This window comes from Typopeltis vanoorti, chromosome 18 (assembly GCF_054136105.1).
Source record: "Typopeltis vanoorti isolate ZY-2024b chromosome 18, IOZ_Tvanoo_1.0, whole genome shotgun sequence".
NCBI classification, from domain to species: Eukaryota; Metazoa; Arthropoda; class Arachnida; order Uropygi; family Thelyphonidae; genus Typopeltis; species Typopeltis vanoorti.
This window is the reverse complement of record NC_143566.1, coordinates 105,165,445-105,182,185: the sequence shown is the minus strand read 5'-3', so window position 1 is coordinate 105,182,185 and position 16,741 is coordinate 105,165,445. Positions and strand designations below refer to the sequence as shown.

The window sequence follows — 16,741 nt, the reverse complement described above, 5'->3', positions numbered from 1 at the left end:
AGTTTAGACAGCATATTGGAGTAGTGCTGCTGTGATAAAAAGTACTCTAACATGCAAGAATAAGGAAGTGGTTGTGCCACTATATAAAGCACTGGTCAGATCACACTTGGACTATTGTACTCAAATCTGGTAACTTGGCTTTCAGGGTGATGTGGAAACATTGCAGATGGTCCAGAGGCAAGTGATTAAAATAGTATCAGAACTTTGGACTGATGGATATGGAGAGAGGTTGAAAAACTGTGGATTGCAGAGTTTGGTGGATAGGAGGAAAAGAGGTGATATGATAGAGACATTTAAGTTAGTGAGAGGATTTTATCGTATTAATCCAGATGAGATTATAAAAAGAGTAGAAGGCAAGAGGGAAAAAAACATGAGGTCATCCCTGGAAGTTATGTAAAAGTGTGGTGAAAAAGGGTGTGAGGAGTAGATTTTTTACATGGAGAATTGTCCATGCATTACCAGAATGTATGGTTAATGCAAGGGGTGTTAAGGATTTTAACATTTGGTATAATAAATATGTTGTCAGTTGAATGAACCTCCCAGGATGAGTCTGCCGACTCCATAGTAGGTACAATAATAATAATAACAAAAAAAGTATGCCAAATGATAGAAGTAAATAGGAAAAGTTGCAGAAAAGTGTGAGTAAAGCACCTATGAAGAATGAATGATGGAGAATCTAGTCTCTCAACCAAAAATATTCAATAAGGTACTCAATTCAGGAAGTAAAGGTGGTCAGTGCCTAAATGGATGCCGCAGTTTCTACTAATGCCAGAAGTATCAGGATGAAGAATGAGGAGTTTATGACATTAATTATTGCAACCTCCTGGTTTTTCCTTTCAGTCATTTCCAACTGTAGGTGACTTTGTAGGCACTGCCCACAAAGCATTCCTGGTGAGATTTTTATAGGGTAGTTCACCATTGCTTTCCCCAACCTCCCAATTTTATCCAGGCTGGGGACCATCATACGGCTGGGTCATACTCATGACTGTAATCCACGTGTGTTCATGGGGCTGGTTTGCCTGTTCTGGGAGACAAAAAATCCGAGATTCTGGTTTTTTTGCCCCCCCCCCTTGTCTTCTATCCACAAACTCTGCAATCTGCATGCCTTCCGTCTATCCTCATAATCAACATCATATAGTCCTGATATCATGTTTGTTATCTGTCTCTGTAACTCTCCAAGGTTACTTCATTAGTGAGATTTGCTAACAGCAGATGATGTAGTTATGGGGATAGAATGTGATGGATGTAGTATTTTCAGGGAAGATAGAGTAGACAGGACAGGGAGAGGGGTACTACAAGAGTAGGAGTCAGTTGTGAAGATGACAGTTCTTTTGAATTAATCTGGTGTGAGATTGAAGCCAATAGAACAAAATATAAAATTACTTGCTGCTATAGGTCAGAGGATGGCAGGCATGATGTGGAAGACATTCATCAGCAGATACAATGAGTGCAAGTTGGATAATTATTATAGGGGGGACTTCAACTTTGGAGACATAGATTCGAAAGAGGAAAGATTACATTGCAGGAAGAAGGAATTTATACACTTACTGAGAGATAATTACTTGAAGCAGAATGTGATAGAGGGGACTTGGAGTATAAGGGTGTTGGATCTTGTTATAGGATCAGAAGACCTGTTTATAAATAAGGTGGCTACATTGCCTCCAATTGGGGAAAGTGATCGTTTGATCTTGACTTAGGAGGTAGCAAAACATGTGGGAATTCGAGTTAATAAGAGGTATATATGGAACCGTTGTTTAAGAGATACTTGTGCCATGAGAGATTTCTTCAATTAATATGAAAAAACACAATGAATAAGTAATAATATTTATTAAAGGCCATATATTTTAGCCTGAATATTATAGGCCATCATCAGTGGCAACAATAGTTAATTACAAAGTAGAACATCAACAATGGATTGATCTGAAAAAGTAAGAGTTGCATGATATAACACCCCTGATGATGGCCTGTAGTATTCAGGCTGATATATAGGGCCTTGAAGTGAAGAATATACTAACAAGCAGGAGATAAGAAAGTTATCATTCCTCTTTATGAAGCATCATACAACCACATCATTACTGTGCTCAGATCTGATTACCTGGGTTTCTTGGGGATGAGGAATTGGTGGAAAGGATCCAGATGGTGACCAAGATGGTAATTGGTCTGTGGAATGCTCCCTATGAGGACAGATTGAGGATTTGTGGATTGCAAAAGTTGGTTAATAGGAGAAAGGGAAAAAATATTATTCTTCTTCTTATTATTATTATTATCCCAAGACCCCATGGAGTCACAGACTCATCTAGGAAATCCCTTCTGTCATACACCCAGCTCATCATACTGTCATTTACCCAAGGCCATGAGTGTAAATCAGGTATGGTATATAAGGAGAAAGGGGATCAGCTAACTCAGGAACAGTACAATGATCAGTCAAGAAAGGTGACCAGCATGGTAAGGTCATGGTAACACACACACGCATGCACACGTGGAGTGTGTGTTAATTTTTTTGTGTAATTATTTTTCCGACATACACTTCCAATAATGCCATAATATCTCAATGCTGTCATAAATTAATCATCTAATGAATGCTTACCTGGAGTACAATTTTTTCTGCATCTCGTGGTGCATCCATTTCAATTTTCAGCACTGAAGTTTGATCAAACTTATCATGAATGGCTGGAATTTGACGATGCCCTCCTGCCATTACTGCCATAATATGTACTACAAGTCGTGATTCTGCTAACTTTTCTTCAGGAAGAGGAACAAGATCATGATAGGAAACTGTTAACTGTAAACAAATAAAAATTGTTAAGGTTGAAGATTACAGTAAACCCTCAGTTTAATGAACTAATAGGGGCTAAGGGGTGTCCGTTAAATCGAAAGTCTGTTAAATTGCAAATTTTTTAAAATAAATATATCTATAACATTATACTGCAATTTTATCAATATTAGCACTGTAATAACAAAAAAAAATGTTTTATACACAATTTTTAACACAGTTTTCACACTTTTAGATAAGTTAATGTGAAGTTAATGTTCGATGTTAAGGAGCTTGGTTTAGGTAATACTGCTTTGAAAAAACTATCAAGGGTTGTTGTTTTTTTTTTGAACTTTTGAATTCTGCTGTTTTTTTATAATTAACTCCCTGAAATTACAAAAATGTGTAATTATAAAAATTATAAAACCTGAAATTATAAAACTGCCACAGAAAGTCATGCTACACGACAAAAAAACCAATTACAGTGCGATTGGTGTGATCACGTGCCAATCATTCGCTGAACATGTTTTATAAGCAGTGACTCATTTATGTCGGCTAAATTACTACAGTGTTTTTCCAACATATGATGGCCTATTCACTAAAATTTGTTAAAAATAACAGGAAATTAATAACAAAAAATAACCTGTTAATTTAATTATAAGCAAATCTTAGTTAAAAGCATTTTAAAATTAACAGGGTGTTAATTTTCACATGTAACATATAGACACTGGAAATTTTGTCCGTTAAATCTGAAGTCTACGTATGTTGAGGCTTAAGTGCTATGAAGAATTCATATTAGAGGTTTAATGGAATATTAACAGCACTGAGAAAGGATTAAAACTAACATTTTAACAAACTCTCCAACCACCACCCCTCCCAGCAATATGGCATTATTAAAACTCTGACCAATAGAGCCCACAATCTTTGTTCCAGTAAAACTGCCCTTTCAACCGAACTCAAACACATACTTAACACCTTCCTTTCCAATGGCTATAAGTACCAAGTAGTAAATACTATTATCGATCACTATTCTTGGTAAATATCAAGAATAGTGATCGGATCTTGCTCCACCCTTACTATGAGTTGCCTCAGTTTGCACTACCAAATGGGTCAGCTGTTGCACTATCCAGGTATTTGCTTAGGCTTGGAATCGCCGAACTTTATATAGTTTCTATATTCGGCATGAAACTCTTTGAGTTTCTTATTCGGCTAAGAAACAATATGGGATGTAATATCCCTTAACTTAAAAAAAGAATTTATTTTATTTATTTATTATCATTTAGTTTTTTTTTTGTTTGTTTGTTTGTTTGTTTTTTTTGAACCTTTGAATGAAGATGTAATACTGGATAGTTCACAATTCAGGATTTAAAATATTCATTAGTTTCCCCATGTAGTGTTGATGGTTTATTTTGGTAAACTCTATGCAAGTAGCATCAATTCATTCATATAAAAGTGCTAAAAACATTCATTTGTTAACATGATATGCTTTGGTGGACTGAAACTTTTTCTTGAATTTTAAAAAAAGTAGAATTGTATTAGTGTCCTAGTCTCTCTCTCTCCAGGAAAGCTAATCTGTTAAGCTGAAGGGGCAATTTTGGTTTACACTCAGTAAACTATAGTTTTTTGAGTATGATGTCATCTGCATAGTGGATCATGAACCCTCTAAGCATGTTTAGGTGTTGGCAGTTATTCATTCTAAACTTTATGGTTAAACAACACTAAAAACAAAATATGTAAAATATTTCTTAATTTATTTATTAATAAATTGATTAATTTGTATAGTTTGAAAAAAGTTTCACATTTTGTTTCCAGAGTATTCGTTCCAAATCATCTAACACTTAGTTCATTCATGACACTAATACTAATGTAATACTAACAACTTTGCTATATACTTAGATCACTGCAGATGCATTGGGCATCATCAGAAGAGATGGATAAATGTAAAGTGATATGGTTGGAGAATAATACAAATTATGAAAAAAGAGCTGGATTCTATTTTATTAAGTAGTTCTTCTTCTTCTTCTTCTTTTCAGCCATTTTCTGTCCACCGCTGGATGAAGGCCTCCTCCAGTTCTTTCCACCTTTCTCTGTTCTTGGCAATGATTGACCAATTTTCCCCAACAAAATTTGACAATTCATCACTCCACCTTCTTTTAGGACATCCTCGGCCTCGTTTCCCTTCTTTAGGAATCCAGTTCATTAGTATAGTGGTCCATTGCTCATCTTCTCTTCTGGATAAATATCAGGCCCATTTCCATTTTAGGCGCTTGTGGTGAAGAATGATGTCAGTGAAGTGAGTCTGGCTTCTTATCCAGGTGTTTCGCTTCTTATCTTTTAATGCGATGCCTAGCACCAACCTCTCTATTTTTCTTTGAGTTGTTGTTAATTTATTTGCCAGTGCTTTTGTTAGCAACCAAGTTTCACATCCGTATGAGATGACTGGAAGTATACACTGGTTAAATGTCTTCCTTTTTAAACAGAGTGGGACATCATTGTTTTGTAAAATGCTTTTCAATTTTCTGAATCCAGGCAAGTTGAACTCTCCTACAGTGGTGAATTCTCCATGCTTGCTGCGCAAGCTCATTAATTGAGAAAGAAGTACTATTTATTTGCTAATAAATGCATGCATTAATAAGCATTCCATTTAGGCTTTTATTTTTGTAGCCAGAAAACGTCTTAAGCTTGCGTGCCAATAATTGAGTTTTGCATTGTGTATCGAAGGCTGATGCTTGCTGGTCTAGTCAAAGCTCCCTTGGCTTGCTCGGTTGTAGGAGCTTACAGGTCCTTGCAGCAGCACTGTGATTTCATGCGCATACATAGCCATTTCAAGTCATCTCACTCTGTTGCTTAAACACAGGCTATATGCAGTCAACATACCTCTAGCCAGTGAGCTTCAGCAGCCTTTACAAGTGTGTGTGTTGCTTGGGAAAATTAAGTTACAACCAACTTTTTTATGTTGATGTTATTGACCAGTTCATAAAGAAGAACCGTAGGGTAGAATTTTCTTTTTTCTTTTTTTTTTTAACTAGTAAAATTTATTTGTAAGCTTCCTATAATAGTACAAAACGTTGAACAATCATATGTGTAACCTAAGAGCAACAGCTCATCCAGGTTATGATATGCATAAAGTTACAAAAATTTATGTAATTCATTTTCATTATATACATATTGTCGTGACGACCCTTTCTGTCGTGTTCTAAATCCATCTAGTTTCAGTCACTTTTATAAATAAATAAACTAATTGCGAAATGATCACCAATCCAAAAGTAAGGAAATTTATATTTATACTGTGCCACCCTATTTCTAGATTAGTCTATATAAATAGTAGGATCAGTTCTAAATTAAGTTAGCAGTCATGTCATTAGGCCAAATCATTTACTATCATTTCCACTTGGGGTTCCCGCTAGATTCGAATTTTTATGAACGGTGCAATAATAAGGAATTCAGGCAAACACAATATTTAGATCAACAAAATAAAACATTTAATATATGATATGGTTAACAAATACAAAAACTCTATTTTAAAATGGAACTATACAATTAACTTAATACAACTTCTTAGGTCACTCATGCTAAATCAATGTTCTAACTTCCATTTACAATTCACAGTCTCAAAAACACAAATCTTCTTATCTCAAGTTAATATAACAACTTCACATTTAATCAGTCTTCACAAATCTATCAGCTCAATGTTTATATTCACAACAGGCAATAAACTATGTAAGCAATATTCCAAGCAAATATATTCCGGTCCTTGAGCGTCGGAGATATATTACAGTTAATGCTAGAATAGAAAAACTTATCCAACTACTCTTACCAGACAAATTCTTCAATACATCAATTATTGAGAGAGCACTTATGAATTAACTTAAATAACGTTAGCGGAACACACATAATAAAAATTCTCCACAGTTTAGACTGTACTACTGTTAGTCGCACTTCACTGTTCCAAACAACAGTAGATAGGTACTGATATCTTTTCTTGTTCACTTTTCTCCAAGTAATCAAAATAACCTTTTCCTAGGGCAACATAGAATTAAAATCGTAATTCAGATTAACTGGAACTAATCAGAATTTTCGCATTGACTGTCCAGTTTCCCTTTTATCTGATTACGACATTAACCTTTCTTCATAACGACAGCTGATTTCACTTATAATATTAAACTTTATGATTCACTACTTATTGGTTCACTTCCGAACACTATTTTCATAAATTTCTGCCCTGAGGATTTTATAATCTTGGTTCCGCAAAACTCTCTCCTCACTCGCTTAATAATAATTCTCTTTATATTTTTCTATCTATGACCTTCCCTCTTCTCTATATATCTCTCTCTCTGACCTTCACTCCCACCTTACGTTCGAATGTCACGCTCTACTCCACTCGTGGTTGTTTACGCGTGCATCTCCATGACAACAGACTGCACGTAAACATTTCGCTAATGTAATGTATGGTCTATTATTATTCATGAGTGATTACATAACATTAAATATTTCACAAAATAAAACAACAGAATATTTAAGCTACTTCTTTAACTTTTTGATTACGTATACAGTTAAATATAAATTAACACTTTACGTTACACCATATATATTTAGTTATACAAAATTCTAAACATATTATTATTTTATAAGTTAATAGCAGGTCAGATTTTGAGTAAATATTTAATTAGTAATTCTTAATTAAGGAATAATAAACAATTTTATATAAACCATGATTAATATTTAATAAGCCATGTTAAATGTGAATGAAAAATAATAAATTACATAACATAGCTTCATTCACAATTTAACAATATATGTACATTCATGTAATATACATATTACATATTATTATAATATAATTACATAATAAAATCGCAGGAGACATGCTAATATGTACAGGGGAAGTTGCATAACAATTAATTAGGAACAAAATAAAGCAGTTAAATAGCATTAAAATTTTTATGATCTTTGAATACAAATATGCTAAAAAGCAATAATTTATACAATTATTTTGAACAGAGATTCTTCATTTCTGTGGGAAAATAAATACCCTTTGATTAGAGTTTTGTATTTGTTTGGGTTAGTTTCATTTCTTTTGTTAAAGGTAGTGTGTTGAATACTTTTGGCACTAAATAAGTATAATGTTTGTGTATTGCTTCTTTGTTTGCTTTTGGAACTATATATTTTAGGCCCTTATGTCTACTAAGGAAAGCATCTTGTTTGATATTTGCGTATTCACTGTCATTTTTTATGAATAACAGTATGTTTAGTATGGTGTATTTATTACACATTGCAATATCCTTATATTTGTTTCTAGTTAAGATTTTAATTACTTTATGCTGAGTCGAGACTAAAGGTTTCAGTGTAGTGCGATATATTCCTCCCCAAGTTAATATACCATATTGTAGTGCACTTTGAATCCAGGTAGAATATAATATTTTTAGCATATTTAAATTTAAGAATCTGTTTAGGTAGTAAAGTCTGTTTAACATAATCCTTACTTTATTTACGACATCGGTAATATGCGGTTTCCAGCTTAAACTACTATCAATTTTTAATTCCAAGTAAGTTATTAGACTGACTTTTTCTATTTTCTCGCAGTTGCAATTTGAATTTGTCCTGCAATTCCAATCATGCAAAATTAATTGTGCAGTGAAGTTCATTTTGCCAGTTGTATTTCGCAAGTAGAAATTTACGTATTTAGTTTTTGAGACATTCAGACTGAGTTTGTTTGACTGGAACTAATTTCTTACTTTCAAAAGATCAGCATTCACTATGGTTTTCATTTGTTCGGTTGTGTCTGTAGAGAAAATTAGTACTGTATCATCTGCAAAAGTATTTATTTTATTGCTTACTTTAAGATTGCAGAAGTCATTGATATAAATATTAAAAAAAATTGGTCCCAAGACAGATCCTCGTGGCACACCACAGTCTACTGTTTTAGCGCTGCTATAGCTGTTGCTTATTTTTACAATTTGTGATCTGCCATTTAAGTAATTTTTGAACCAGTTTAGAGCGGTACCTCGTATTCCTATGACTTCTAATTTTTTTTATTAAAATTTCATGTGATACAGAGTCAAAAGCTTTGTGTATATCTAGCAATAGTAAATTTGTATTCAAGTAACTAAATTGAAAAATATAGAATATCATTTGTAAAATAAATGTTGTATTTGTATGATTATATACACATAAATTTCTAAATATATAGTTTTAAATGGTCAGTACATGTAACCCTCGTATAACGCAGTACTTAAGCAATGCAGTTTTGACAAAAACACAGGTAGTTATTAGTGAATTTATATCAGGGGAAACATCCTTTAGCACGCATGTACGTCAATTGTATACTGTATAAAATGTTTATTGTTGAAAATTGTCTTCATTTTCTGCCAGGAAAGCGCATTCAAATTATCATTAGTGTGTTATGTGAAGGGGCGCTCTTGTTTTTGCAATATGCTAGTCTTTTATGATAAAGTTACAAGAACATTAGATGAGGGAAAGGCAGAATGATATAATCACGTAATCATAAGAAAGATATTTATTTAACCAAATATTTCGGTCTGGAAATAGCAGACCATCGTATTACAAGAACAGTTTAAAAAATACATGCTAGAATACTAACAATAGATCGTTAAAATTAGAACACAGAAAATTGAAACAACAGAAGGAAAGGCATATACTGCCATTTTCTTAGACTTAGCAAAGGCATTTGACAGAGTGCCACATGATAAGCTGATATTCAAGTTGCAGCACATGGGTCTCGATGTCAGATTGGTCAAATGGATTCAGGATTGGCTGTCCAATAGGTATCAGAGAGTTGTGTGTGGTGGGGAAATTTCAAGAAAGCAGAAGGTTACAAGTGGGGTCCCACAGGGCTCACTACTGGGACCAATATTGTTTAACCTTTATATCAATGACATTGTCAGTGGATTGCAAGGGGATATTCAGTTGTTTGCAGATGATGCAAAGCTGGGAAGGATTATTAGTAATAGTGCAGATGCGGCAGCCCTGCAAGAGGATTTGAATAAGCTAGATAGATGGGAAAATGAATGGGGGTCTCAGTTTAATGCAGCAAAATGTAAGGTCTTGAGGTTTGGGAAACATCGATGGGATGTTGCATACTCTATGGGAGAAGTTATACTGGAGGAAGTAGGGGAGACAAGAGATCTGGGGTTGATGATTGATAGAAACCTGAAGTTTAGAGGACATATTGCAAAGGTGGTGAAGGTAACACAGAGGATTGCTGCAATTATGAGAAGGACACTGACCTGCAGAGATAAAACAGTTATCATTCCGTTGTATAAGACCCTTATCAGACCACACTTGGACTATTTTTCTCAGATTTGGTCCCTGCGATTTGAAGGGGATAAATTAACTGTGGGAAGAGTACAAAGGCGGTTAAGAAAGATGGTTTCAGGACTGTACAATGATATTTATGAGGATCGGCTGAGGGAATGTGGACTGCAGAGTTTGGTGGATAGAAGAGAGGTGATATGATTGAGACTTTTAAACTGTTGAGAGGTGGTTACAGGGTTGACACTGGAGAGTTCTTTTGCTTGGTTGAACAGAAGGACACAGTGATGACAAGAGGCCATCCCTGGAAGTTACAAAAGGAATCTGTGAGTAAGAGGGTGAGAAGTGGTTTCTTTGCATGGAGGGTGGTTGAACCATGGAATGCATTGCCTGATGGAGTGGTGAGAGCAAGAATGGTCAGTGATTTTTAGGAGTGGTATGATAGACTTTGTATTTCTTAGGAAGGACCCCCCACGATGAGTCTTTTGACGTAATGGAGGTCTGAATAATAATAATAATAATAAAAATAATAATCCCAAGCTGAGCAGTTTATTTTCTGGTGAGTTACATACATAATTAATATGTATTTATGTAAAAAAATTATTTTTATAGTAATGGCCACAAATTTCATTGAAAGGGGAAAAAATGAATATTGAAAATATTGAAAAGATGGAATTGTAGAGCAGGTGCCCTCCCTCGATGAGTCCTTGGACTCCCTGGAGGTTCAAATAATAATAATAATAATAATAATAATAAAAGAAAATTCGTCTCAAAGAAAAAAAAATTAAAATCATGGATCGGTTGAAAAATGGAGAAAACCAGTTGTCATAATAGGACTTTGAATTTAAATGAATCAACAATTGAAACAATCAAACACAATGAACATAAAATCAGAGAAAGTGTTTATTGTTGGGTCAACGGTAAAGTTGACCCAACAATAAGTGCAAAGCTCGTTGCTCGTGTATGCAATTTTTTAAGAGAAAAATAAAGAAATCTCTAATGATTTGGAAAGAAGATTCACTCAAAAGAAAATTCCTTTGGATGGAAATCTTATTAAACAAAAAACTCTCAACGTTTATAATCATTTATAATTCAGACCAGGTGTTCAATGCTGATGAATCCGGGTTATATCAGAAAAATATGCCAAATACGCACTATATTTTGAAAAATGAAAGACCAGCTCCTAGATTCAAAGTTTCCAAAGACAGAATTATTCTACTGTTTTGTAGTAATGCATCAGGTGATTACATGACAAAACTAATGTTTATTAACCAATCCTCAAATCCTCGTGCTATGAAAGATTAAAATATGCACTTATTTTTATTTTGCCTAAAACATTTATGCATTACGTGCAATGAAGCTTAATTACAATTTGTAATTTTTATAATTTTATACTATGCATTTAAGTCATAGTTTATATGTTTTCTTAACTTATATGAATTACCTGAATTAAATAAAAATATTTTTTTGTTGGATATATCATTGTTGTTTACATAATTAAAAAAAAAAAAACGATTTCGGAAAATAACCCTACTTTTTGTATGGTTATGGTCTGAGTCTCGCATAATGCGATTTATATAACAGGACATTTCTATGGAACCTAACATCCGTGTTATACAAGGGTTACCTGTAATTCATTATTCCAATAATCAGATTTCAATCACACCTCTCACTCCCTGAATGATAACAAGAGCAAGAGTGAATTTCAAGACCAGCATTCGCCCTGCTCTCCTATTTATTTCCTTTTGGAGTTCACAGTTTAGATCAGTGAGATGACCTAAGTATGTATATGAAGAGACTCTTTCCAAGAAATTGTCATCTATTATTATGTTTTTTGGTGTTACAAAATGATTAAACATGATTTTAGTTCTCTGTTTATCTTTAGACCGACTTTTCTGCTTTCATGATATAGGTCTTCTATCATTATATTAAGGTCTTCTGGAGTGTTTGCAAAAATTATGATATCATCTACATATCTTAGGTATGTTAAGTTTCTGTTATTAATTTTTATACCAAGGTTTGTCCAGTTTATATTATTAAATATTTCTTGAAGGACTGCTACAAAGATTTTGGGTGGCAGAGAGTCTCCTTGTCGGACACCTTTTTCAATTGATATTTTATTGCTACTCGTGTGAAGTTGGATTGTTGATGTTGCAGTGAGGTATATTGCGTGGAGGAGGAGGTCTGTATATTCTACAGGAACTCCGTGATTCTGGAGTATTTTGATTATTGCATTAGTTTTGATGGAATCAAATACTTTTCATAATCAATGAAGGCTAAACAGAGAGGCAATTGGTTTTCTTCTGCTTTTTCTATTATTTGTTTTACTGCATGAATATGATCAATTGCGTTAAAGCCTTTATGGAATTCTGCTTGTTCTACTGGTTGATTCGAGTCTAGAAGAGGTGTAACCTGTTTGTTATTACTTTTGTGAGAATTTTGTACAGATTAGAGATAATACTAATTGGTCTATAGTTCTTTACTTCTTCTTTGTCCCCTTTTTTAAATAACAGTATCAGAGTAGCATTTTTCCAATTTTCTGGTATCTTCCCTCTCTTCTAGGTATAGATTTAGTAAGTTTGTGACATGGTGAATTATATTGTTTCCTCCCCATTTAATTAATTCTATGTGAATTAGGTCTTCGCCAGGACATTTTCCATTTTTCATTTGTTTTAATGCTTGTTTTATTTCATCTGAAGTGAATGGGGGATGAATGCCATATGCGATGGAGAAGAGTTATTTATATTTGATTTATTTATTGAAGGATCACTATAGATGTTTTCTTAATATGGAGTGGGATTTCTAATTAAGAAAACAATTACACACCTTATAGAAGAAGTTAATTATACAGATGAAAGAATAATAAAAATTATACTTAAACTCTAAACTTAAAATCTTGATCATCCAATTATATGCTCCCACCTCATCCCACTCTGATGAAGAGATAAAAACATTTTGTGACTCACTGCAGCACACTCTAGATAAAAAAAGAAATAGCAATCAAAACTTTATTATAGTAATGGGCGATTTTAACGCCAAAGTAAGTATTTCCAAGAAATTGTTTTCTATTATTATGTTTTTTGGTGTTACAAAATGATTAAACATGATTTTAGGTTTTTCTCTGTTTATCTTTATCCGACTTTTCTGCTTTCATGATATAAGTCTTCTATCATTCCATTCATCAAATAGATATAATAGGACCATACATATATGGTGCAAGCAGCAACTCAGAAACAAGCTTTATATCATGAATACATTTTTTAAGAAAGCCCTCAAAAGAAAATGGATATCGAGAAGTCCAAATGGAGAAATAAAAAATGAAATAGATTATATACTGTGTAAAACGGAGGCTCAGGGTGGACAGGGATACACAGCATGAGAAAGGTAAATGCTCCAAGAGGAGGTGAGGGCATGTGTAGGCAGGAAAGTAATGGGATGATCAGGGATCAAAAGGAAACAGATGGAATTGCAAAGGGTTCTAAAATGAAGAAGCAGAAAGGAAATGCCCCCAGTCCAGCATGGAGAGATCACATCGAGTGAGTGGTATCAGTGGAACTAGCTGTAGATCCAGAAATGAGTTGTTGTGTTTGTATACCAATGCTAGAAGTATAAGAAACAAGGCGGATGAAATGGTTGCACTAATTGTGTCTGTGCACCCAGAGATTGTCGGAATAAGAGACATGGTTAGATGAGGATGTCATCCTGACAGGAATAGAGATGGAAAGGTATGATGTGTTTCGTGAGGATACAAGGGGTAAAAAGGGAGGGGGAGTGCTATTGATGATAGAGAAAGAGTTATAAATATGTCCATACAAGGTAGAGATGCAAGAGGGAAATGGGGCCAGTGGTTTTGAGGCAGTATGGTGTGAGATAGAGGTGAATAGAATCAAATACTGGTGGGATGTTGTTATAGACCTAGTAATGTGGATGGTGGTGATAGTGAAATGTACAGTCAAATAAGCCAAGCAAATAAGAAAAGGGTGATCATTATGGGTGATTTTAATTATGGCAACATAGACTGGAAAGAAGAGATAGCAACCGAAAGTAAAGAAAATGAGTTACTTGAGTTTTTGAGGGATAACTACCTCAGACAGTATGTAACAGAGGGCACACGAGGATTAAAGGTCTTGGATTTGGTCATCTCATCGGAGGATGTAATTATCAATGAGGTATCAAATCTTCCACCAATTGGTAAAAGTGACCATGAGGTGATTACTTGGGTGGTTGTCAGCAGTGCAAGGACCCCTGTGAAAAAAGGGTATATGTGGAACTACAAGAGGGGAGGTGATTATGAAGAGCTCAGGAGACAGTTTGCAGGTGTAGCATGGAATGAGGAGTTAGCTGGAAAAGAGATCAATGCAGTTTGGGGGATTTTCAAAAAATATTTAGTAGATGCAATGTCTAAATGTATACCATGGGTGAGAAGGTTAGATAAGGTAGGTGTGAGATGGATGAATAAAGAGATTAAACATGCAATACAGAGAAAAAGGGCATTGTGGAAGCAGCATAAGAGAAGTGGAAGTAACCAATTTCATGAGGTCTACAAAGACCAGGCAAGGAGGGTGAATTGGTTGGTGAGAGTAGCTAAAGAGAGGTATGAACAGCAGTTAGCTAATGAAGCCAAAAAGAATCCTAGGGAGTTCTTTCGATATGTAGCCAGCAAAAGAAAGAATGATTATGGAAGGATGACATTGATTGGAGGAAATGGTATAAAGACAGCTGTCACAGAATGTGTGGTAGAGATACTTAATGAGCAGTTCATAAAGATCTTTCAATCTTGTGAATATGACTTCATGGAGAGATTAAGAGCAGTTGATGATGGGGAGGAGAGACTGACTGTAAGTGAACAAGAGGTGTTTGGGGAGTTGAGTAAACTAGATGTAAATAAGCTGTGGGACTTGATAATATATCACTGCGTATTCTGAAGGAATGTGCCAGAGAGTTTACACCTGCCTTGACATATTTTTTTAATACGAGTCTTGCACTTGGTCAAGTTCCTAAGGAGTGGAAGGAATGCAAGATTGTGTCACTTCACACAGGAGGTGATCGAACTCAAGCATCAAACTATAGGCCTATCCGTGTGTCAGGTGTTGTGGTTAAGTTGTTGGAGAAGCTTGTGAGAACTAGGATCCAGAGTTGGGTTGACAACAATGATATAATCTTTGATGGACAGCATGGATTTGCTAAAGGGAGGTCGTGTTTTAGTAATCTACTTACTTATTACAATAAAGTGACTACTTCCTTGGACAGAGGAGAAGGATACACAGTAATATACTTGGATTTCGCAAAAGCTTTTGATAGAGTACCTCATGATAAGTTGACAGTCCAACTAGAGTAGATGGGGTTGGATATTAGATTAGTGCATTGGATTGGAGACTGGCTATCTGATAGGTATCAACAAGTTGTGTATGGGGGTGCAGTATCCAGGAAAAGGAAAGTCACTAGTGGAGTGCCTCAGGGATCTGTTTTAGGGCCATTACTATTTAACTTGTATATTAATGATGTTGGCAAAGATTTGGATGGAGATATTCAGTTGTTTGCAGATGATGCAAAGTTGGGATTAACCATAAAGAGTAGTGAACATGTTGTGGCCTTGCAAGCAGACTTGAATAAATTGAGTGATTGGGTAAGCAAATGGGGATGTGAGTACAATGTTGCAAAATGTAAGGTTTTAAAATTTGGAAAACAAAGATGGGATGCAGAATTTATGCTTGGTGAGAATATATTGTTGGAAGTACAGGAAATAAGAGATCTGGGGGAGATAGTGGATAAGGATCTAAAATTTAGGGGACACATCGCCAAAATTGTGAAGACAACACAAAGACTTCTGGGAATGATGCAGAGGACACTGACGTGTAGAAGTAGGGAGATTCTTGTTCCATTGTATAAGGCTTTGATTAGGCCACACATGGACTACTGTGCCCAGATTTGGTCACCTGGTTTTCAGAAGGATGAAGAGATGTTGGAAAGTGTCCAAAGGCGACTGACTAAGGTAGTTTCTGACCTCTGGAATGTCGAGTATGAGGAAAGATCGAAAAGATGTAATTTGCAGAGTCTAGTGGAGAGAAGGAAGAGGGGAGATATGATAGAGACCTACAAGTTGGTAAGGGGTTGTTATAGGATCAATGGTGGAGAAGTTCTACAGAGAATAGTGGGAGATCAGGGGAGAACCAGAGTTCATCCCTGGAAACTGTATAAAGAAGGTGTGAGTAGGGGAGTGAGAGGCAGGTTTTTTCCGTGCAGAGTTGTGAGTGATTGGAATACCTTGCCTGAGAGTGTGGTGTCTGCAAGGAGTTTGAATGTGTTTAAGATGCGGTATGATGAGATGTGTGTGAGATAAAAGGACCTCCTAGAAGAGTCTTTGACTCCATGAGGTCTTGTTTAATAATAATAATAATAATAAAGAAATAGTTCAAGATATCTCTCTCTCTCTCTCTCTCTCTCTCTCTCTCTATATATATATATATATATATATATATATATATATATATATAGGTATCTTGACTATATATATATATATATATATATATATATATATATATATATATATATATATATATATATATATATATATATATATATATATATATCTACCCTATAGATATAAAATGATAAGCCTTTTTATGAAACGTTTTTATGAAATGTTTTTGTATCACGTTTTTTGTCAAGTTATTTGAAATGTTTTGAAACTCGTGGATTACCCTGAGTGTCGAGTCT

General features: G+C 34.7%; 1 protein-coding gene across 3 annotated transcripts in view; it reads right to left on the bottom strand.

Moving 5' to 3' along the window:
* Positions 1–16,741, bottom strand: part of LOC150097025 (CD109 antigen-like) — a 623,307-nt gene that overhangs the window by 439,960 nt on the left and 166,606 nt on the right. For all 3 annotated transcript variants that reach the window (XR_016549783.1, XM_090407831.1, XM_090407832.1), the window contains one exon: positions 2,588–2,782. Coding sequence is in view for 2 of the 3 variants with exons in the window: in XM_090407831.1 (XP_090263957.1) it covers positions 2,588–2,782 (195 nt within the window). In the remaining variant the exon portion in view is untranslated. The remainder of the gene's footprint in view (positions 1–2,587; positions 2,783–16,741) is intronic.